General features: G+C 33.5%; 1 protein-coding gene across 3 annotated transcripts in view; it reads right to left on the reverse strand.

Annotated features, from left to right (window-relative positions):
- Positions 1 to 25,034, reverse strand: part of LOC119837572 (zinc finger protein rotund-like) — a 137,610-nt gene that overhangs the window by 90,222 nt on the left and 22,354 nt on the right. For 2 of the 3 annotated variants that reach the window (XM_038363198.1, XM_038363200.1), the window contains exons 2-3: positions 8,809 to 8,905; positions 6,173 to 6,294 (exon numbers count right to left, since the gene is read on the reverse strand). In XM_038363198.1, the coding sequence (XP_038219126.1) occupies positions 6,173 to 6,294; positions 8,809 to 8,905 (219 nt within the window). The remainder of the gene's footprint in view (positions 1 to 6,172; positions 6,295 to 8,808; positions 8,906 to 25,034) is intronic. The other variant, XM_038363199.1, reaches the window with a different exon arrangement.

Consider the following 25,034-nt stretch of genomic DNA (forward strand, 5'->3'; position numbering starts at 1 on the left):
GTTTCCGTTATTTATTGCGTTTTAGTTGGGGTAAGTTTGATTTTGCTGTGAAATTGTTTTGGGTTTTCTTTTCTTTGTCTGTAGATTGCATCTTGTTATTTAATTGTGAATAAAATGGGTGTCATTTTAAAACGATAAATTATGCCCGTCTAAGCATAATGAGGAAAGTTTGTGAAGATGGATCGAGGTGTGTGTGTTTGTTAATCTTTCACGTGCAAACTGCGTTAAGGATTTTGATGATATTAGCTTATCTACCAGAAAACATCAAGCTATAGAATTACTAGCTTTTGTCACGGGTGAAACCGTATGGTACAACTAGTTATAGTTATAAAGCTAGTATATAATAGCTTACAGGACCACATCCGCGTGAATTTAATTTAAGAATATTATAGTATCTGGTAATCGCCCCGGCTTCGCCTGTGGTACATATATAGTCTGTGTCACTCAATAAAGATGCAGCTTTTTGGTGGTAAAATAATTTTTGAAATAGGTATTTTTTGTGACACCATTACAAACATAAATACAAAAAATGTTTTCTCTTTATAGTATTAGTTTTGATATCAGAATGTTATAATCAAAAAGAGAGTTGCGTCCCACTGGTCCAGTCATTTGCGACATTAACCGTTACAAATAAACAAACATCAATATCTATTACATAGTCTGTAAATACGTAGATAATTACATATGCATAAAAACCTGTTATTTTGACAAGAAAATATAACACCGGATACAAAATGGAATAATAATTATATTATGATGCTTTTGAAACGATGGGTTAATGATTAAATCGCGTTTTAAATGTATTGTAATATCTAATTTCTAATTATAGGAAATATATGATTTGTTTTAATAAAAAAATTCATAATACAGTTATTGCTTAGCACGTGGAAATAAAATACACGCAAAAGATAATTAATTTCTGTTAACGTTTTATGTTTGACTAGCGACTAGACTAACTATACCCCGGCATCGCGCGTGGTACATATATAGCCTATCGCCTTCCTCAATAAATGTGCAATCTAACAATCAAATAATTTTTCAAATCGGACCAGTTGTTTCTGAGATAAACGCGTTCAACCAAACTAACAATCATACAAACAGACTTCAGCTTTATTAAAATAATATAGATATTTATTTGATTCTGATTCAATGTATAAACTAAAAAATTTACCTGAAATCTTTTCTTAGAAGGCGAAAGAATTGATTTTATTTAATCAGGCGAGATATATAACCTCCTTTTATGACGCTTTTATCAACTTCACCTGTACGTCAGTGTCCAACCGACTTCTTTAGATTTTGATCCTCTGTAAACGGACAGATTCAATTCAAACTCTAACCTCATATTGAAGATCGGTGACAATACAAAATTATCATGAGATCGTCTTACTATCTCGATCGGGCATGCTAGGATTAAATTTCCTTGCGTTGACTCTGTATAAGAGAAAGCTTAACAATTAAGGTGATTTTATCATTGAAGGTTTTTTTTTTAAATAGATATAGGTATTTTAAGCAACCTACTTACTCATAGATATCTTACTAGCTTTCCGACTGCGGCTTTACCCGCGAAAATAATAGAAAAAGTACACCTTAATTACCTAGCGGTGCGTAAATATATTTCTATCTATTTTAGACCTACCGAATATATAGAAAATATAGAAACATCAATCCAGTGGTTATATAGGAGTTTAGTTACAAACATAGTGACATGATTTTATATGGGAACACTAGTTATTACCCGCGGCTTCGCACGTTCAATATAAATTAATAATCTATCGGAATAACTAGATATTGTTGTATTTCAGTGCATTATCATAATGCATTTTTATGGATTGAATGTTTTACCTCAATAAAAAGTAGTATATATCTCCAGTCTAATCTTCCAATACAAAATAACTCTGTTGCGACCTGAATTAAAAACACATAAACAAACATACGCATTTATAACGCTATGGAGGAAGAAGATATTTTTCTCCCACGTAGCGTGATTTCTCGCGTCCACTTTCACAGTGTTGCGTGGATTCGCCATTTTACTGCATGTTACGATACTATTCCTAATTAATTGACAATTGAATATTAAAAATAAATTCTTCTCGGACATTAATATTAAAAATACACTTTTACTAAACGGTCGTGCATTATTCATTTGTTTTATTAACTAGTTAAAATGTGTTAGTTGATTTAGTTAATTTTTTAAACGAAAGCCTGTCTTATATCGATTATATCAGTACTATAACATTAATGTAAATAAATTACTTGTTAGCACGATCTAGTGGACTGTGGTGGTTAAGTGGTTAGGACCTCGGACTAGAAAGACCAAAGGCGGGGGTTCGAGAACGGACGAGTGTGTAGGGAACAAGGTTTTCAATTTTCATTATCATTTTATCAACACTGCACGAAAATAGTGAAGAAAATCGTATGTCGAAGAATTAAAAGACGACATGTGACATATTATATCAACCCTTGGTGTGGTGGAATCTGGCCTGATCCCTAATAGGAGGCCCACGTTCTTGGTGATGATGATGACTAAATGATGTGTCTTAATATATTGAAAATGGCTTCAGTAGTTTTGGTGCATGATATGTACTTAACGCTTCCACTTCAGATTAATAAATATGAATATAAACTGTACTAATAAGGTAAAGATACAATAATGCTAAATAATATAATGTATTCTACAGTCTTCCTCAATAAAATTACCAAAAGATTCGGTTCCATTTGCTTTAACTACCAATCCCTACATCCATACATACATTTAAAATAATCCATTTCCAAAATTTAAATAAAGAATCACAAATTAATGACGTCATTAGCAGACCCCAAATTCCCATCCAAATATGCAAATCGTATGCACTCGAAATATCGAAAATTAATCAAAATCCTAATATGAGATAGTTTCGTCTTATCCCAATTATGATTGTCACAAAACCCATTTCAAACTAAACTCTAATACAGTGGCCGAAGGTCGAAATTCACTTGCGTTTCAATTGAAAGGGTTGTCAAAAATATTAGCATGCGCGTCGCGAAACTGTGCTGTGGCAACCCTGGATACTGCATCTTCACAATAGGGTTGTATTACGTACCTACTAATGATGCGTTTAGAATCGCTAAACGAGCCATCCGTTTAGTATTTGCAATTTTATTCAAAGATGCAAATGTGTGTGGAATTGAAGCGATACAAATGTGGATTAATTATAATCTTCACGTTTTACAATTTGGTTCACATGCGAAAATATTGAAATCGTTGCCTGTATGAGAAATAAATCCTACCAATATTATCCGCGGTTTCATCCGCGTAAGTCCGTACCCCGAAGGAATATCTCTCCTACTACGTACGTACTATGTACGTCTACGTACCGAATTTCATTGCAATCGGTTCAGTAGTTTTTGCGTGAAAGAGCAACAAACACACACACATCCTTACAAACTTTCGCATTTATAATATTAGTAGGGAGTAGGATTTTATCAGGCATCGGTTATAAATACTTAATTGTTGAAATAGGTTTGTTTGTCTAAAATTTAAAAGGAACGCACATTAAAAGAGTCGGGGCAGTTCTTTGAAATCATTATTATGTATACCTATTACAAATGCGTTAAAATGAAAAATTTATTTAATTGGAAAATAGCAACTACAGTTTCTTGCCGGCTCCTCTCTGCTGAAACTGCTTTCCGAACCAGTGGTAAACGTTAAAAATGTGTCATGACGATTTAAAAGTGCTGTTCTAAGAAGCCTAATTGAATAAATAAATGTTTAAGTTTGTACCTTACGTTTGTATTGTGTAGTATCTTTATTTATCTTATAATTAATAATACATTTACTAAGTGATTTAAGAGTCTGAGTAGACACGTGTTATAATGAATATTAATTTTTAACGTTTATGCCTACTTGGTTATTTATGGCGCTTTTTTTGAATTTAAATATTTAATTTACTGTTTGGAATACGTTATTTTTCTATTTCTTTGATTATAAATGAGTTTTTAATGAGAAACGATCTGCCCTATACACACGATGTCAGTTATTTATTTATATTTATTTATTTATTTAGGTTCATCAGCTGTTGTTGCATAAACATTTTCTCTCAATACAAAAAAAAAGTTTAGTAATACACATTATATGCACAACAATTAAAGATAAACACAACATTCAACAAAAACAACAACAGTTACCATGCTCCTCCAAAATGGACCCATTCTCATGAAATTTTGTGTGCATATCGGGTAGGTCTGAGATTCGGTCATCTATTCTTCATACTCCTAAATGATAAGAGTAAGGCAGAACAGCGTTTGCCGGGTCAGCTAGTTCATGTATCAATAGATGTAGGTATTGTTATTGTAATATAAATAATATTATTTATTAATGTAATTCCAAAGAAAATATCTTCATGAATAAGTATGCTATGAAGATTCATATCTAGGTTTTATATTTAAAAAATATCAAATAATGCCGAGCAAAGCTTATCCAGGTTCTTTTATCTTAAGCGCCGGAACTATTTGACCATTAAAAATTAAAGACTTTTTAACGGATTTTAAACGCGATTTATTTTAACTCGACGTTTCGAACACTTTACAGTGAGCGTGGTCACGGGGAGACTAAGATGTTACATGTCTTGAAGGTCGTACAAAACTTGTTGTTTGTGAACTAACCTCCGCCTATTTCTCCATATCTATTACTAGTGGTCCGCTCCGCATAGCCTAAAGCCTTCCTCAATAAATGGGCTATCTAAAATAAAGAATAAATTAACTAATTGAAAGAATTTTTCCAAACGGACCAGTAGTTATTGAGATAAGCGCATTCAAACAAACAAACAAACTCTTCAGCTTTATAATATTAGTATAGATTGGACCATCCTTCGATCAGTGTAATGCACACGCTACAAATATAACTTTAAACTTAATGCAAATACTAAGTTAACATTTTCAGATATTAAGTGAAGCCTGTGCATAATAGCCACATTAAACTTTGACTTGTTAAACAATATGTAAATGAATTATAATTGCCGCTATTAAGTACAGCCAAGTTAGCTGTTAAGTACGTGTTAAGCTCAGATAAAGTGTGTTTCAAAAGGTTGCATTTAATAAGTGGTTCACTGTTATTCGTTACCTTTATAGAGGAACTAGACACTGGTCCCGGCTCCGGCTCGGCTCAGTAGTTTCAGCGTGATTGACGGACAAACATCCAAACAAACAAACTTTCGTATAAATAATAGAATACATATAGTGTGATAATAAATTGATCGAACCTATTACATCTGCCAAATCGATTTCAGTTTTCGTAAAAATGGGTTAGATTTGTTTATCGAACCTAGTCCCTCCTGGTGCTACCTCTGTATATAGATGGAAAGGAAACTAAACTATACGTATACTTACTAATCACTGTCCTACTTCCTACTTCTTACTAATATTATAAATGCGAAAATTTGTAAGGATGTGTGTGTGTGTTCGTTACTCTTTCACGCAAAAAGTACTGGACCGATTGCAATGAAATTTGTTACGTAGACAGTTGGACAACTGGAATAACATATTAGCAACTTTTTATCCCGATATTCCTACGGGATACTGACTTACGCGGGTGAAACCGGTGGGAGCAGCTAGTATGGTATAAAACAAAGACAGTTTCCGCCGTCTGTCTTTGTCTTTAGTTAGTCTTTGTCTAGCAATTAAGTTAAACAAATATTTATTTATTTTTTTTTAGTTTTATACCATTAATAAATGGGAAATTTTGAAAAAATAGAAAAAATTCGATCACGGGTGGCCGAGAGACTAGGCTGGCACGCTATGGCAAAAAGAGGCGGGTTCAAAACAAAAATGTTTAATTAACAAATTGCATAACGAGTGGATCGCTATAGCGTTCATGTATGCTTGTGTTTTTTATTAGACTGTATATCTGAAATGCCTTAACATATTTAGAAGTATGGGCTTTGGGTAGAAAGCCTACATTATCATATTTATAGCTACGATGTATATGTTTTTTTGTTTAATATTTTGTTAAATTTAATCTCACACAAATACTCAATAATATCAATGTTTCCAAACATACTTGGAATAGTTAAAGTTAATATATATAATATATATATAATATACCATGGTAGGTATATTATATATAAATTGATAAAAAAAAATCTTAGACCTAGTTATTTGATCTTAAACCTATTTAGCGCTTAAATTTAGAACTTACATCAACACCGCCGTTGTTCCACGGAGGCAGCGCGTAGTGGGAGGGGTCGTGACCCCCTCCCATGTGTTCAGCCATCACAGACATCCAGTGCACCAGGCCCTGGGCACCTCCCCCCTGCGTACCTGGTGGTAGGCCTTCGTTTAGTCATTTTTAAATAGAAGAAAACAGCTGATAGTGTAGCTTCGTTTTAGTAATTTTAATTTATTTCTATATAAATATCTTTCTTATAATTTAATGTCTTCATACATAACAGTTAATTTAAATGGTTAATGCTTTATTTGATTAATTTTCCGAAACAGAGATGAAACAAATATTTATATTATTACAGTTAGAAAGAAGGGAATAACAAATATGTTATTTCTCTACAACGCAAAATATTATCATGCCAGTAATTTTTGATACATAAAAGCACAAAAGGCTCTCAACTTCTTAAATAGAACAGTATAACACTTCAAGAAAGATAATTAAACCAACATTCGCTGTATAATGAAAACTAATTAACAAATAAACATGAATATTGAAGTGTGTAGTAATGTACGAATTAGTTTGGTATTAACATTCTAAATTACCAGTCAAACATTAAACCAATCAAGTTTAAACCCATTATTGCGAAAAAAAATGTGAGCCGTCACGTGACGCCTGGCAGATGTGAAACATCGACATTATTTTCATGTATGTATATTTAATTTTTAGTTTTATAGCATTGAAATGCTTTATAAATTAGAAATTTTGAAAGAATAGAAAAAATTTGATCACGAGGCAGGATTCGAACCTGCGTATCTTGCCTAACCGTAGCAACGCCTAGCCTCTCGGCCACCCGTGATCCTGCCACAGTAATCAAATTTCTTCTATTCTTTCGGTTTCATGTGCCTAAGGGGCACCCCACGCCATCTATGAGAGGCTAGGCGTTGCTACGGTTAGGCAAGATACGCAGGTTCGAATCCTGCCTCGTGATCAAATTTTTTCTATTCTTTCAAAATTTCTAATGTATGTATATGTATATACATGCGTCGCCACGCCAGAAATCGGGTTTACGTGCGGCTATAGATGTTTCACATCAAACTATTAAAAGCATTAACAAGTCCAACAAAAAAGCTTCACCTTTTTAGTAAAAGCACAGTTAAAATCTTATGTATACTATCTACTAACATTATAAATGAGACAGTAACTCTGTTTGTCTGTATCTTCACGACGGGAAATCCTATTTGGATAAAATTTAACACAATATTGTTTAAGACGTGAAAAAGGATAGTTTTTATCCAAGATATCCCATGAGAACAGGAACTAGACGTACAATACCCCGGACTGTCTATCTTTTCCTGTAATGCGGATAAAACATCCATTTATTCCGTGAAGGAGCGGACGAAAACCTAGTCCCATTAATATCCTGCTAATATTATAAATGCGAAAGTTTGTAAGGATCTGTGTGTGTTTGTTGCTCTTTCACGCAAAAACTACTGAACCGATTGCAATTAAATTTGGTACACAGACAGCTGGACAACTGAAATAACATATAGGCAACTTTTTATCCCGATATTCCTACGAGATACGGACTTACGCGGGTGAAACCGCGGGGCGCAGCTAGTGTTTAATAAAGAAATTTGTACAGTAACAAATCATATTATATTTAATTTTAAATTGAAATGCTTTATAAGTGACAACATTTAAAATAGAAAAAAAATATCACGAGTGGCCGAGAGGCATTGCAACGGTTTGGCATAAAGGCGCGGGTTTGAATCCCGCCTCGTGTTGGAATTTCTGTTCTTTAAACATTTCTCAAATCACATAATTTTATAATAAATCTTGAAACAAACATACTTTAATACGAATAAGAGACGTACATTTAATGACTTTAAAATCGCTCGCGGGTGTCTGTCTGCAATGAATTCTCAAATAAGCTTTCTTATATGTTATTATATACTATCCACCCGGCTTCGCCTGAGAGGTCAATAGATGATAGACAGTCACGAGGTTTTCCCCGTTTAGTTCGTGTTACTATAAGATTTCCGGTATGAAATTTATCCTGTGTCCTGTCTCGGGTTTCATACTATATCTGTATTAAATTTAGTGCAAATCGATTTAGTGATTTAGGTGTGACACAGGGACAGACTGACGGACAGACAGAGTTACTTTCGCATTAACAATATGAGTATAGATGCTTATAATAACATAATAATAAAAAAAACAACACAAAAATTTATGGATGTATGAAAATTTTCTACTGTATCGAATATGATGAAATTTCGTATACACCAAGATGATCTCCAATAAGTATTGTTAGGTACGCGTAATCTACTTTGCAAAGAGATTAAGCAGGAGAATTAAGAATCTATAAAAAGTATCTTCTCTTCTCTATTCATCTTTTTATTTTCTCTTCATAGTTCCACGTGCTCTCCGTAGAAAAATTAAAAAATGAAGTTAGTTCAAAATAAATGACATTTTATTTAAATTGGTAATTTAGGTGCCTTAACCTTCAAGAGAATTATGGTGACTTGATATCTCATTTTTGCAGAATTGAGATGAAAATCAGCTAATAGAGATGACTGTCCAGCAAGCAAAGGAGCAAGTGGATCATCTGATAAACAGTGTCCACCACCATAAGCGTACAGGTTTGTGTGATCGTCTGTTATACTCACTAGAAGGCACAGAGGTCTGCTGCGCGGCCTGCTCCTGCCCCCCACCGCCCGTCACCCCCCCTCCACTCCACACGAACGCTGACGACGCCCCCGCCTTCTGGAACAAGAGTCTTGTCTTGAACCTGTATGACTAATGCCTAATGACTTGTACATCATATATCTTTAATATATTTTAAGGTTAAGATATATTACGAAAAACAGAAAAAAAATTAAAACCCGCTTTCCGACTTTCTAAAATCTAACATGATGTATGGAAGATGAGAATCCGTGGATTCCATGGACAGGACAGTTCTTTGGCATCATTATTATGATATACTAGCTGCGCCCCGCGGTTTCACCCGCGTAAGTCCGTATCCCGTAGGAATATCGGCATAAAAAGCCTTGCCTTTATGTTATTCCAGTGTTTTAGTTATCTACGTACCAAATTTCATTGCAATCGGTTCAGTAGTTTTTGCGTGAAAGAGCAACAAACACACACACATCCTTACAAACTTCGCATTTATAATATTAGTAGGATAGTAGGATTTGGCATATATGTTATACAAAATTGAAATGAATAGAATGCATATGATTTAAAAAATGGAATTTGATGAGATAATTGCTAATGTAATGTAAATTTAAAATATGTGGAATTTACGAAAATGTTTATATTTCCAAACATCTCGCAACGCCATCTAGGGGAAAACTGATCGCACTTAAATTAAAACTTCACAATACTGATTCCAACCAGCAGCTCTGCAATATCAAGTACTTATACATATTTAATTTCATCATCAATTTATCATAGTATTATCTATTTTAATTTATTTAGTTCTATAGTTGATGGATGAATATATAACAACCCCCAAAAGAGAGATAATCATTGGTCAAATAAGCCATCTTCTTCTACTTTAGATGTGTACATATTAGAAAGTAAAATCTTGTAAGAATCGCTTATTCTCAATGGATCTACAACGTTTAATATACCAGCAAATGTAGACCTGCCTCTCGTGTCGTTTTACGTATACCACTGGGACCAAATTATGCTGGTTCTATTTTATTGGAGTGTAATTGATAAAAAATTGTATTTTAATTATTTTGATACAAAACAACGGCTACTTGAATAGGGAAAATTTTTTAGTTTGAAAACTACTTAGTTTCTGGATTAATCCGCGTCATACCAGAAGTATCAGCAGGAAATCCTCATTCCTTTAAATAAAACTAGCTGTGACCCGCGGTTGAAACCGCGTAAGTCCGTATCCCGTAGGAATATCGGTATAAAAAGTGCCTATGTGTTATTTCAGTTGTCCAGCTATCTCTACTACGCTACACGAATAAAACACGAATATGACATTTTCTAAAAAAGATTCCTAGCTAGATCGATTTATCGCCCCCGAAACCCCCTATATACTAAATTTCATGAAAATCGTTGTCATGATTATTCCAATTATATATATATATATATATATATATATATATATATATATATATATATATAAGAATTGCTCGTTTAAAGATATAAGATATTACGTAAATATGTATTTGTCAACCAACGTCCCGACAATGATGGAGAATATCAAATCGCATTTTTTTTTGGCTTTCGGAGGTTTTTTTTCGCTTTTGACACTTAAAACTACGTGACTTTTTATTTGTCACGTGACGTGTGACGTAATTCTTTTTGTGGTTGATCGAAAATAGATGTCACTTGGTCCCATTTTATAATTTGAAGTGCTGCTAGCTCTATTTTATTTATTTACTAGCTGCACCCGGCAAACGCTGTTCTGCCTTACTCTTATCATTTAGGGTTATGAACAATATATGTTGGCCGATTCTCATAGATACCGGATAAGCACAAAAATTTCATCAAAATCGGTCAAGCCGTTACGGAGGAGTATGGCAACGAAAACTGTGACACGAGAATTTTATATATTAGATTTACACTTTATTGAGCTGGTTTTCATAACGCATGCTTAAAATAAATGACTTAAAACTAAACCAGCACGGCGGGCGGTCTTATCATTAAGGAGTGATCTCTTCCAGCCAACCAATTGTGAAAAAGAAATATATGAAGGAGGAGGTACTCTACTGTTGTGTCATCATATAATACTTCACTGAAATCTAATTAGATTTGCACTATTTCAAACATCTACTATCACGTAACTCAAAAAGTATCTAGGAATATTTAGATAGGTATCTACGGAATTCTAGGGATAAGTGGGCAATTATATCTATATCAACCGCTATTTATGTTCAAAACTCATGCGAAGAAAATATAATCTATAGCCAAATCTTATAGTGTAGTATGTTATAATTATATATTATAATAACTTATTGTATAGCTGGAGAGTTTGTTTGTTTGAATGTGCTAACATGAGAAACGATTGGATCGATTCCAAAACTTTTTTTCACAGTTGAATACGTACGTTATTGAATGATTTGAGTGTTATAGGCTACGTATGTACCACGGGTGAACTGGGGCGGGCCTCTAGTTTTCCAATAAGAAAACAATTAGAGAGAATTTTTCAGAGACAATTTTTGTATAGGTCTATAGTGTACCCACGAATAAAAACAAGGTTTTTAAGTCAAGAAGTATGATCTGGTACCTTCTGAAAGCGCGCTCCATCTAAGACCATGTTTTAGCTTATCATCAGGCGAGATTCTGATCAAGCGCTTCTCTATTATACCAATAAAAATAAAAAAGGCTATAGAATTACCTCATCAGGCGAATCAGCAGTCCTATCACCGTTATTCTCATCATCAGATACTTCATAATTAAAGCCATTTGAGAACAACATGTTCCTTGAATAAAGCGAATAACAATCACTGACATTCCTCCTTCTCTTCCCCAGGGTAGCCAGAAAGCTCTTGTACAACTGCGTCGGAAGCAGAAACGGTGATCTGGCATTCTGGAAGCCATCCTTGAAACACAAGTTCTGACGGAACGGGTTGAAATCGAATTCTGGCAGGAATTCTTTCTTTATGAAATCAGCTACTGGATTCAAAGACAGAGTGTTCTCTATGTAATCCAAAGCTTTGGTCTCATCTGATGTGTTTTCAAGGTCACTGATTTCTGAATTGCCATCGCTATAATTTGCGTCTGCTGTCTCTTTGTCATCACCGTTAAAATCTTCGAATTCTCGCTTCATTGGATAGTTAGGTTTCTTTACATAAATATTTGATAAGGTCACAGACATTATTGGCACTAACACTTACGCTAATATATCTAGTCTATATTTAAAAACAAAAATAGATATTTCTTCGTTAAAGTTTTAGGTATTTTTAGGAACTATCGTTGGATTAGGAGGTGGCTGGACCGTAACTGAAAATTAAGTTTTATTGGTTTAAATATCTTCTTCACCCGGTTCGATGAAATTTATAAAAAAAAAATCAAGTTATGGTTGTCATAACGATATAACTATCTAAAAGTCGGTCTTCAACAAGTTTCATTGTAGTTTTAATTGCATCGTTTTTCAATCTATATAATTCATATTCAGGAAATAAACCTTCAAAGTTTTTTTATTTCTTACGAAACAGTTCAACTATATGGTCTTAGTAGGATTGCCAAAAACTGATAAGTTACAGAAGAACTACGAAAGTTTTTCGAATTATGCAATTTTTTATGATTTAGGCATGCCTTAGGTAGTTACGATCCAAGTATACATAAATTTATTTTGCTGTCGCTTTTTTTTTGTTATATTTTGCTATTTCTTTGAAGTTTTGGATTAAATGTGATTTTACTTCAAACATAAAAACGAAATTGATTAATTATATTAATGAAATTATGAACATTACGGTAATGAAATATTATTACCAAAGGTTTACATTTACATACATATACATATTATACGGTTTTTATAACTATTAAACCTCTGTATAATATTTTTTAGTACGAAGTTGAACTCAGACTTCGGAAAATTATGTGAATTATGATATAAGAAATTCTTATAAATCACACTAAACTCAGTTGCGATAATTAATTGATTAATTAATTATTTTAGTGATAGAATCATCTATATTCAGACCTCACAACATTGATGGGTCACAAAAACTTAAAAATACAGATAACACGGTGGAAGATAACGTTATGTATTGCAGTATAATGTTTATTGTAAAAAAAAAATTGACAAAAATTTACTCTACTCTTACTGGCCATTTATAAATTATAAAAAAAAAGTAAACGACTTGTTCTAAATATAAAATTCGAAATTGATTCAGTGGCAATTAACTGCCTTTTGTTCTATATTCGTTAGTATTTTATTTTTATTGGACTAAACTGAATTGGAACTAATAACAGTGCCTCTAGGTCATAAAATAGGTTAGACTTCCAAATGAAACAACGCTTCTATATTTGGGAGAGTTACCTGATTCCAATTTTAAATCTAGCTAGGTCATGTTAAAAATACAAATAAATTTGTATCGACTATTTGAACTGGAGTAGGTCATAGATATAATTTAGGGACCTTTTAGTATAGCAGCAGAAAAGGTCGCTTTTGTGAATGTATGTTTATTTAGTTTTTCGCAGTAATGCTCTAGTAATAAGTGGGTAAGAACTCATGCATCAAATAGGCCGGTTTTTTTTAAACGGATTTTCCCAAAAAACGATGGTGGTTCACAAATCGAATGACATATATTATACGAAATTCGATATTTAATTGGAATGTTTATGTATGATTAATTTTTTTTTTATTTTTGGATTATTACTCGACGACTCGTGGTTTTTCAACCGATTGATACGATTCTTTTTGTATTTGATAGGAAACTATCGTCATTAGGTCCCAATTTAAAATATAGAGTGGTACCTCTCCCCCAGGAGCGTTGGTGACCTATTTTGTAGAAATTTTTTAGGAGTATTGTGAATTCTTTATTCATTTAATATACGTTATTAATATGTATATAAATTCTACAAATATAACATACTCCGTTTACATTTATGACGTATCGAATAAATTTCTATTACTTTTTAAATTTCGAATCTTTTTAAATAAGTGTAAAATTTAAAATGCTAATTATTTCATTTCAGATATAAATAGGTAGTCGAATTAGTGTTTTTTGACATATCCCTCTCAGAATGTGGCAATATCGCATATCTAAAATTACTATTATATTAAATCAGAGTTAGAGTGAAATATATCTATGGTAAATACATAAATAACATAGGAAAATATAAGTTACTAAAAAGACTATATAATGTTTATATATTATGTTGTCTGTGTAAAATTTTGGAAGAAATTTTTTCTTATAAGTTTCATTCGTCAATCTTATAACGCCGTGTAAAGGCTGTGTCTACACAGTTGTAATATCTTTATAATTAATTTGAACTTATTAGAATAATCGTTTCTTAGAGGAACTTTTTGGTTTTAACAATTCGTATGAGTGCCAGCATGGAAAATTAATGTATAAAAAAATAATAGTGATGTAAACATGATTATCGATAATTCTTATCCTTTAAGTAAATATCAAACTATAATTGACAATTTTCTCGATCTATTACATTGTAAATCTCATTTGCAAAGGAATTTTATTTAATTATGTTATAGCCCTCATAGAAGTCCCATGTCCCTGTAGTGGGAATATATATGGACTGCTGACGAAGATGATGTTAAAAACATTTGAAATGTAGTATTTAAGCACTGTTTAATATTTCATAACATCGATATTATAAATATAATTGTTATTTCAACTCTCAAACCACTTTTCTAATTGGATTTATTAGTAAAATCGTATTAGAATTGTCCTCTTATCAACCAAAACAAGAATGTTTCAAATTAGTGCCAACACAGCCTTATCGGCAATCTACAAAGACAACAGACGCACACCACCGCGCACTCATTAATGCACACATTTACATCACTAATGCGCACGTGTCTTATACCATTAACGCTAACGATGCAATCAAAACATTCAATTATCAATCCAATTATTTCCATTAAATTATTATCGATATAATCGCGGACATCACTTATTTGGCGCGTAAATCTGTCACCGAGGCGTTTTTTAAACGCTTTTTGTCACTTCGAATTTGGAACGCGCACCGCGAAACGGGTGAAGAATGTTTTTGAATTTCGAACGGCATAGCCGATCGATTAGTTGACTATTTTAATTTAATTTTTTGTACGGCATCTCGGCCATTGTTTTGATTTTAAAAGATTGAATTTTAAGAACGAGATGTCTTTACCGCGAGGTATTCGCTATGAAACTCTTCCCGAGAGGTTGCTGCAAGGAAAAGCATTTCCACAACACATGGATGGTTTTCTTCGGGCGCGCTTGTGTGTGTGGCCACGTCATACATGAACGTCTGTGTCGACGGTGGGTTGTTTGTGTGCGTGTGATCCGATTGTGTGGGTATTTTATGACTCTGAGTGCATCCCTTTCGAACTGCATGCAATTTATATATGTGTGTGTTTTACTTTTTTTTCTAAACGGCGCGGTTCGGTGTATGCGAGCGAAAATTTTCGTGTAGTAGTGTTCCGTTTTTTGTCGGTACCGACGTATATGCGACTTTAATGCAACGGCGTAAAGGCGTTTTTCGTATGTGCAATTCAAATTTATTTTTCAGTTTTATATCGGCGATATGAGAATCGCGGATGGAAAAGAAAATGTGAGGCGAGTAAAAAAAATGCATGCATCGTACGTTTTCAGGTAGACACATTTTTCTTTAACCCATTTATAGACGTTGCGTGTGTGTGGGTGAGCTTGCATCTAGGAGGCGGGGGGTGGAAAGGGTTGAGGGGGGGAGGACATATAAAAATGATAACGCATCGCAAGACGGCTGCTTTTATGGTTTTTCTTTATTTTTAAAGGTTTTTTATTAAATCGGAGAGGAACGTTCGTTGGGAAATAATTTGATGTACGACTTCATTCTCTCGTGTTTGTCTCGAGTTTTTATGTTTTCTTTGTTTTATGGATATTTTATATTTTTCATATTGATCATTATTTAGACGTAATTGCATGCGTGAAATAAGTTTTAACTTACTACTTACTCGATACATTCAATGGGACATGAGATAATTATGTTTAAACTAGCAACTCGCCCCGGCTTCACTTGGACTGAATATCATTGTACTTAGATCAGGATGAGGATGAGGATATTTTATAGTTTTATTCATTAATATAAAATTGTATTAAACTTAGAAACGATATAGTATGATATTTATTTATGATTTTACCTGAAGGTATAATTTGGATTAAAATCAAAGGTCATTATTATAAATACAATGGTTTATTTTACCAGTTTTATATACACATATACTTATCGTAATACGATTCAACGCAGTATAAAACTCGGACGAAACCGGGCGCCACAGCTAGTTGTAGATATTTTTTAGTGCTCGATGACGTCATATTCTGTTAGTGCTAAATTGACATATTGCCTGCATATCAAGCTAGAATATTGCCAAGAACTTGTTCGACCTAGAATTCAAAGCTGTGAATAATATAACAACGTAGGTGGAACCGAGTCGGGTGAGAAAATTGTATAGAATATTGTCTATGTACGGAGATGACTGATTTTTTTAAACTTATATTATTATTTTAATTTAAAGCTCTTACGCTATGAAATTCCCATTATAACCTTAATTGTAATTGCGAAAGTGTGTATGTTTGTTTTTGATTCATCTGTGGAGCGACTAAATGGCATGGTTTTTTTGTCTGGAGATAGTTGGGAGACTGTAACGAGACATAAGCTACTGTAAGCCCTGATGAAACAACATCCCCATAAGAAATACTTTTGAATGAGCGAGCGAAGCCTCAGCCCGGTAGCTAGTTCATTTAAAAAAAATAATGTAAAATGCGTCTTATACATTCAATTAAACTATTAATTAATGAAGTTTTTCATTTATATCATAGAACGTCAGACACGTTCTTTACCGATTTTCAGAGATATACAATTAATAAATTTATATATTAAATAAGAATTCATAAATTTAATAGTAATTTGTGATATCAGCGATTAATAAAAATGAATAACAGGAGTAGAGAATATTTAGTGGCAATTTACAACTCTTGGTTATCCTATCCTACTAATATTATAAATGCGAAAGTTTGTAAGGATGTGTGTGTTTGTTGCTCTTTCACGCAAAAACTACTGAACCGATTACAATGAATTTTGGTACGTTTTTATCCCGATATTCCTACGGGATACGGACTTACGCGGGTGAAACCGCGGGGCGCAGCTAGCAAGTCCATATATTGAGAAATTTTGAAAGAATAGAAAAATTTGATCACGAGGCAGGATTCGAATCTGCTTTTCTTGCCTAACCGTAGCAACGGTTTCTCATTTATAAAGCATTTCAATGTTATAAAACTAAAAACTAAAAAGTCCATATATTATCAATTCATAGTATAAAACAAAGTCGCTTTCTATGTCCCTATGTCTATGTATGCCTAAATCTTTAAAATTACGCAACGGATGTCGATGGGGTTTTATATAATAGATAGAGTGATTAAAGAGGAAGGTTTATATATAGATAAACATCTATTAAACTAGTCCATTGACGCGAGCGAAGCCGCGGGAAAAAGCTAGTTAAATAATAAAGTACCTATTACACAATCAAATTAAAATGTCCCCTTTAAATGTCGAAACTTGATCAACTAGATCATTTTTGAAACGGCCGTTTAATATTCGATGAACCAAGGATTAGAAATCAGCCCTTTCTATAATGTTTTAAACTGTCTTTTTTCGGCAGTAAATCGTCGAAATTTTATATTAGAGTGACCTATCTAGATAATGTAATATCTCGTAATATTTACATTATAATTGCTTTTTAATAGCGAATTGAAATACTTCAGTAAGGCACAAAAATAATAACGAATTTAAAATATTTGCTTTATTTAGATTTCTCGTAAACTTTAGGTTTAGTTTTTTCACAGTGGTAGTACTACCTATAATGCTATCAAGAAAATCCAATAGAAAATATCACAACTTCACGTGAAAAGATATAATAAGTTACGGGACTATTGCTTGATCTCTCTGACGTAAGAGCTATCATACATCAATAAGGTCTATCTTAATTGGTTGCAATGGAACCTTCTGGAATTGGCGGCTCTTATTCGGCGCTTCACGGAATGATCGTGGTGATGAATCTAAATGCGTTTGTTACGTTACGTTACGTAACATTTATTGATTCTGAATTACTTGCCGTCATAGTTTAGCATTACAAACCTTGGGTCTAGGGTTCGATTCCCGCCGAAGTCTAATAAAAATATTATAGAAATGGAGAATTATTAATAATACCATATATTGGGGACGTTGTCTTTACTTATATTATAAAGAGGAAAGATATGTGATAGTATGTTTTTATCACACAAAAATTACTGGAGCGATTTCAAAAATATTTTCAACTTAAAAAAGCTACAACTTCACTGGGTGACATGGGCTATATGTGTACCACGGGCGAATCCGGGGCGAATAGCTAGTTTTATATAACAGTCAGTACAGTCTGGGACTCAAGTCATTTGTCAAGAAATGTAATATATTTTATGCGCCCGTCTCGGTTCAGTTTCACGTTTACAATACAATTGTCCCAAAACCCCACCGGGGGACTTGGGGTCTGCTTAAAATTCTTTTACTTTTCGGAAAATGGCTACTTCAGTTCGCATAGACCAATATACGGTGTTTATAACTCCTTGGGGACAAAGTCGTTAAAAGAAGCCCCATGGCCCCGGAGCTCGGGACTTTTTGCTTACAAGTATTCTTCAACCTATATATCGAACCCACAGCCTCTCTCCCGATGTAGGCTTAGCACTGCGCAACAGAAACAAAATGAAATAAAACGATTCGCGTATATCAAAGAGATGTTATTCCTGAACGTTAGTTACTTATAAAATATCTTTTGAATATAAAATTTCAGAACGAAACTGAAGAAAAACTTCACATATATGGAGGTAAGATATAAAAATACGGTAAAAAATATATAAAGGCAACAAAAATATATTATTCTCAAGACGAGCTCGCACACAGGTGGGCTTCGCGTGTGTGTGTTTGTGCATGTGTGGCCAATCACAGAGAGTGGAATGGAGTCGACGTTTATTGCATTTTTATGACATTGTTTTTTAATTCTATTGTAATTTACCTATTGTAAGGAGAATGCGATGAAATATAAAGGTTGATTCAACTTCGTCAATTGTTAAATTAGATATTATTTAGGTTAGATCGTTTGTAGAAAAGCTCTCATGGTTTCAAACGAACAAAAAAAAAGAATCCTATGTTTTTCCACAATATTATTAGAATTGTATTGTTAAAATAAAATTTCTTAACAACCGATTTGGTTAAAATCTTTTATCGCATTTGATACCACTTAAACGCAGAATATTATTTTTTTTAACGAAATTGATAGTGTCGACTCTACAGTTTTCAAATGCGCTATTCCTAGAGCGAATAGACTAGGTTTCTCTGTGTGCACCTTCTCGTATGAAGTATTGACGTAGATACTAGAAATGAGTACTAAACTAGATGTGCTTAAGACGACGAATAAATATTATAATTTTATTTACATTTATGATATGAAGTTATCGTATTTGTTATAGACTCTAAAAAATAAATTTATCCTGTTTTTTATTAACTTTTATCATATTTATGGGATAGAATTTTCACAAATAAAACACTAAATTTGAGGTATTTATTGCTTTAACTAAAGTCTATTTGTTTTTGATTTTCGACGTTAAACGCGTCATCCATCATGAGATTTTTGCGGACTGATAGATAAGGGGTCGGTGAATGACACAGCATTTTTATTGCGGGGAATCGAATCAAACACGAGAGAAGCCATCTGCTAATGTTAGTATCTGAGATTAAGAAAATTTTGAAATATCTATCTTATTTGCTACTAATGTTTCGCCCCAGTTTCGTCTGTGCCACACATAAAGCACTCTAGGAACACTTACATATTATATTCTAACGGTAATTTTTCGAAATCGGTTCAGTAGTTCCCGAGATCAGCGCGTATCCTTCGTTTTTGAGAACGTCGGTTAAAAGTCCTACTTCCTCCCCTATTACGTTTCACAAGTTAACATATATTGTTTCATCATCAGCTCATAGATGTTCCCACTGCTGGGACACAGGCCTCCTATGAGGGTTCAGGCCATAATCCACCACGCTGGCCAAGTGCGGGTTGGCAGATGTCACATGTCGTCGAACTTTTGATATTTGGACATGCCGGTTTCCTCACGATGTTTTCCTTCACCGTTTTAAGCAGTGGTGATGTTATCCACATGTGCAGATAAATTGAGAATCTGTTTATTTCCCGCACGCTCACCCGGTCTCGAACCCTGACTTATCGATTTTGAAGTCCGATGTTCTCACCACTGAGCCACCACTGCTTTTTATATATTATTTATTAAATTATAATTATCATATCATCTAATGTTAACTGTATTATCCTGTTTATCTATCAGCCATGTTAACACACACATACAAGAACTCGCATACATACGCCGCACAGCTCATATCGTACTTACGACCTTTTGCTTTGGTACATATAGTGCAGTGCAAGCCAAGAAAAGCCTGTCAAAAATCTCGACAGTATAAAGCTGAAGAGTGTTTGTTTGAACGCGTTTATATCAGGAAATGCTAGATCGATTTCAAAAATGTTTACCCTTGGATTACATGCATCCATGATCCTTCAGTGCGGTCTATATAATTATGGACTACGGATGAAGCCGAGACCACTAGTCTATTAAAACACAAATTCCATTATAGAAGTTTTTACATATGTGCCTAGACATATGCGTATACAAATATCATTTGTATTTCAAGGAGTAATGTTATAATTAATTAACATAATTAACAAAACGGTTGGTATTTTTGTTCATTCATAGTGGATTCTATAGCTTTTCATAAAATGTGTTAAAAAAGTGAAGTGAATAATTAGGCGAACTACACTCAAAGTATCATACAGTAGAAACATATTTACTTAACACATATAAAAATAAAGCAAAGAAAATCTAATAACACGAAACTTGGGGTCAAATAAATATTTAATAAATATAACTCATAACGTTCATTTTAAATTATTTTAAGTCATTATTCAGTGTTCCCACATTGTTGGCCTCGCTTGTAATAATGCTTCGTACGGTCAGAAAATATATAAAATATTCTATGAATTTATTTCAAAGCATTTCAAACATAGCTGAAAATAACGTACCAATCATGTCTCGTATTTGGACTTTTTTGTATACCGTACTTTGAACGATATAATGTAAATCTTTTTATTTAAATACTATATTGATAATCAAAAAGAAAACAAATTAAGTTGTGAAATCTTTAACAGATAAAATAATACGTAAAAAAGTGGAGTTATCAAAAATATATAGTAATATATATATTTAGTCGAATATTCAATTAAAATTATATATCATGTTGTTTAATTATTGTAAAAAACAAATAATAATAATATACTACTACACAAATTTTCGGGAACTATATAATTAAGTATATTTATCTATTAACTAATCTATGAATAATTTGACTTCATTTCAATTGTTTAAATATATTTTTTCCTTCACAGCCTGTTCTGCTGACGGTACCCGCCATCTTCGTAGCTATAACTTATAGTTTCGGATAATGCATTAGAGAACTTCTTTATGGAATAGAAAATTCTCATATCTATGTATGGAAGATATTTTACGTGTATCGCTCATAACGCTTCCGCCAGGTAATAGTCGTAAAGAATATGTAAGCTGTGCTGCAATGCTGCAGGACGCAGGTTCATCATCAGAACATATCTGCTCCCATTGCTGGGACACGGGCCTCCTATGAGGGTTCCGGCCATAATCTTCTACGCTGGCTCATAAATAAATTAATTAAAATATTGTAGAGCTATTTTTACAAGCAGTGGTGGCTCAGTGATAAGAATCTTCGACTTAAAATCGATAAGTCGGGGTTCGAGACCGGGCGAGCGTGCAGGAATTGAATCGATTTTTCAATTTATCTGCACATGTGTAACATCACTACTGCTCAAAACGATGAAGGAAAACATCGTGAGGAAACCGGCATGTCCTAGAATCAAAAGTTCCACGACATGTGACATCTGCCAACCCACACTTGGCCAGCGTGGTGGATAATGGCCTGAACCCTCATAGCAGGCCTATGTCCCAGACGTGGGAACATGTATGGGTTGATGATGATGATTATGATTTTAGAGCTACTTTAAGATAGACATACACACATACACACAGTCTGTACAGGTATCCTTAATAAGGCAATTTTTATGTCTGTTTGCATGAACAAATACACTAGCTTCTTATTCATAATGATTGTAGAAATATAAACAAATTGATATTTCGCGTGATTTTTATACATAAATTATATTACTAAACAAGCAAATATATTATTTCTAGTTAATATATAGATCAGTATAAGCAATACACACTACAATTGGCTCATACGTTGGATATATATATAATATCACTAGCTGCACCCGGCAAACGCTGTTCTGCCTTACTCTTATCATTTAGGGGTATGAAAAATAGATGTTGGCCGATTCTCATAGATACCGGATAAGCACAAAAAATTTCATCAAAATCGGTCAAGCCGTTTCGGAGGAGTATGGCAACGAAAACTGTGACACGAGAATTTTATATATATAGATATATATTATCCAACGTATGAGTATATATCTTTATAATCGCTTTCCAACGATATATATCGAAATATTAATTTTACGAGTTTTAAGAGTTCTTTATAGTAAATCGGGACTGACTGTCTGATTAGTCTGTCTGTCCGTCTGCCTCATTTTTATGATCAACTTGTTCTCAAATAAGTTTGTGAGGTACACAATATGATGTCCATATAATCAATAGAATAATTATTAATTACAATGTATAATTAATAAACGCAAAAATATTTTCTCTTCATACTTATCATTATTTAAATAAATAATCGCAATATTAATATAATAACGTAAAACACACACGCGCACAGCGCGAACAAAAAAGCATATAACCGAATTAGATACCTCGCAAACGATCCTGAATTATAATCAAATTTAATAAAACATCCACCCACGGAAACAAAATGCACGATTTTAATATCGCGAACCCATCAGAGGCGATCCGGCTTAATCTCACGGGATTCTTAGAAACAATCCATTAGGCCCCATTCAATTTGTCTGACAAAAAATTTGCCCAATAATAACAACCACCGAATTACGCCGGACGGTCGTCATTAACGCTTATAAGTTCCGAAAACAATCATATAGATGAAAAAGCGACGTAAAAAATGTGTGAGCGAGATAGAAAAAAAGTTACAGATTCAAAATATTGTGAACGGAAGCTGCGTTCGCCGGAACGAATCGTGGTATCATTAGCTTTTGGGTTCGAAATTCGAATTGGGAACTCTTTGGTTGGGTTATCTTACCTCTATAATCTATTTCTAGACTACCTATGCGTTGTCTTTAGTAACTTTTTGATACATCAACTACTACAGTAACTACAACTACTACTACAGTAAGATCAAATGGGGTATAGTAGTGTTGACGTAGAATGTTATGACATCCTTACTAGTAATATATTACTAAGTAGAATATCCTACTAATATTAAAAATGCGAAAGTTTGTGAGGATTAAAGTATGTGTATGTGTGTATGTTTGTTATTCTTTCACGCAAAAACTACTGACCCGATTGCAATGAAATTTGGTACGTAGATAGCTGGAATGGACAACTGGAATAACGCATAGCCAACCTTTTGTCCCGATATTCCTACGGGATACAGACTTACGCGGGTGAAACAGCGGGTGAAGCAGCTAGTTTATCCTAATAATGTAAATGATACTGAAAATTTTAATTCTTTACGTTTGTCGCTTTATAGGTGAAGTTAATTACTAGATTAGAAATAATTATTAGAAGAACTTTAGTTCCTATTTTCTTAATTCATTTAAATTTTACTAAAACAATTGAATATCCAATATTTATTCTATATAATATGTAGTATGGGATACGAAACCGTTGATTACTCGAGACGACTCGCGCTTGACCGGTTTTATTTAATCTCGGCTGGATTAGACTATTTGTTTTATTTACGTAGCGGCCGCGTTATGGTCTATGATATTATAATCAAGATTAGTAGGTACGTCTATATTTACTGAACTCTGCATAATTAAGTGTATCTGCTTTGTTACGATAGTAACTAAATAAACAATGCCTAAGTCTATAATAGAATATATATCACTTAAAATCTATTATAATATATATAATAGATTTTAAGTCATGAAAACATTATCAAAATCGGTTTAGTAGTGCTTAAGTTTATCCAGTACAAAGCATCAAATCTTTCTTCTATAAGTATTACCTAGTTTTAATATTGTGAAGGAATTAGAACTCTATTACACACTCCTTAAGATACGTTTTCCCGGCAAAACGTCATTCTGGATGCTTCTACGAGTCAAAATGTATGTTTATAATGTGAAATTTCTAGAACAAATCCACTTCTAGCACCAGAACGTAGCAGACATACAGGTTAATACTACTTCGGAAGTCATCCATTAGATTTCTAGAACTTCTCAACAAATTTTTTGTGCTAAATGGATGTATGTTTGTATGTTACTGACTCCTTTGGACCCGATTTGACCCATTTTTAACGAACTGATTTAATCCAGGCTCAGTGGTGAGAACCTCGGACTTCAAAATCGATAAGTCGGGGTTCAGGACCGGGTGAGCGTGCAGGAATTAAATCGATTTTACAATTCATCTGCACATGTGTAACATCACCACTGCTCAAAACGGTGCAGGAAAACATCGTGAGGAAACTGGCATGTCCAAGAATCAAAAGTTCGACGACATGTGACATCTGCCAACCCGCACTTGGCCAGCGTGGTGGATTATGGCCTGAACCTTCAGAGGAGGCCTGTGTCCCAGCAGTGGGAACATATATGGGCTGATGATGATGATGATGATGATTGGACACTTATCAAGGAACTAAGACAATACAATAATTCCCTAATTATATTATTAATCTGATTAGAATCGTCAATTAAATAATTTCCTTACGTATACTCTGTATAAGAGCAAGTTCTAACATTATAAAATAGTTTTTTTAACTATATTTACCGTTGAATCAGACGTTATGAAATCATGTAACTTAGTATCTAGTATCATTCAAGTAGTAACTTAAACACTCAGTAATCCAAGGATGCGAACCCAAATCCTGCTATATGGTAGAACACGCGAAAAAAAACCAAATAATTTTAACCTATAAAGCATAACATTGTATTCGTTACTTTCTCATGGTTAACGGCGCGATCGTTTGTTTAACT

The sequence above is a fragment of the Zerene cesonia genome, chromosome 28 (assembly GCF_012273895.1).
Source record: "Zerene cesonia ecotype Mississippi chromosome 28, Zerene_cesonia_1.1, whole genome shotgun sequence".
NCBI lineage: Eukaryota > Metazoa > Arthropoda > Insecta > Lepidoptera > Pieridae > Zerene > Zerene cesonia.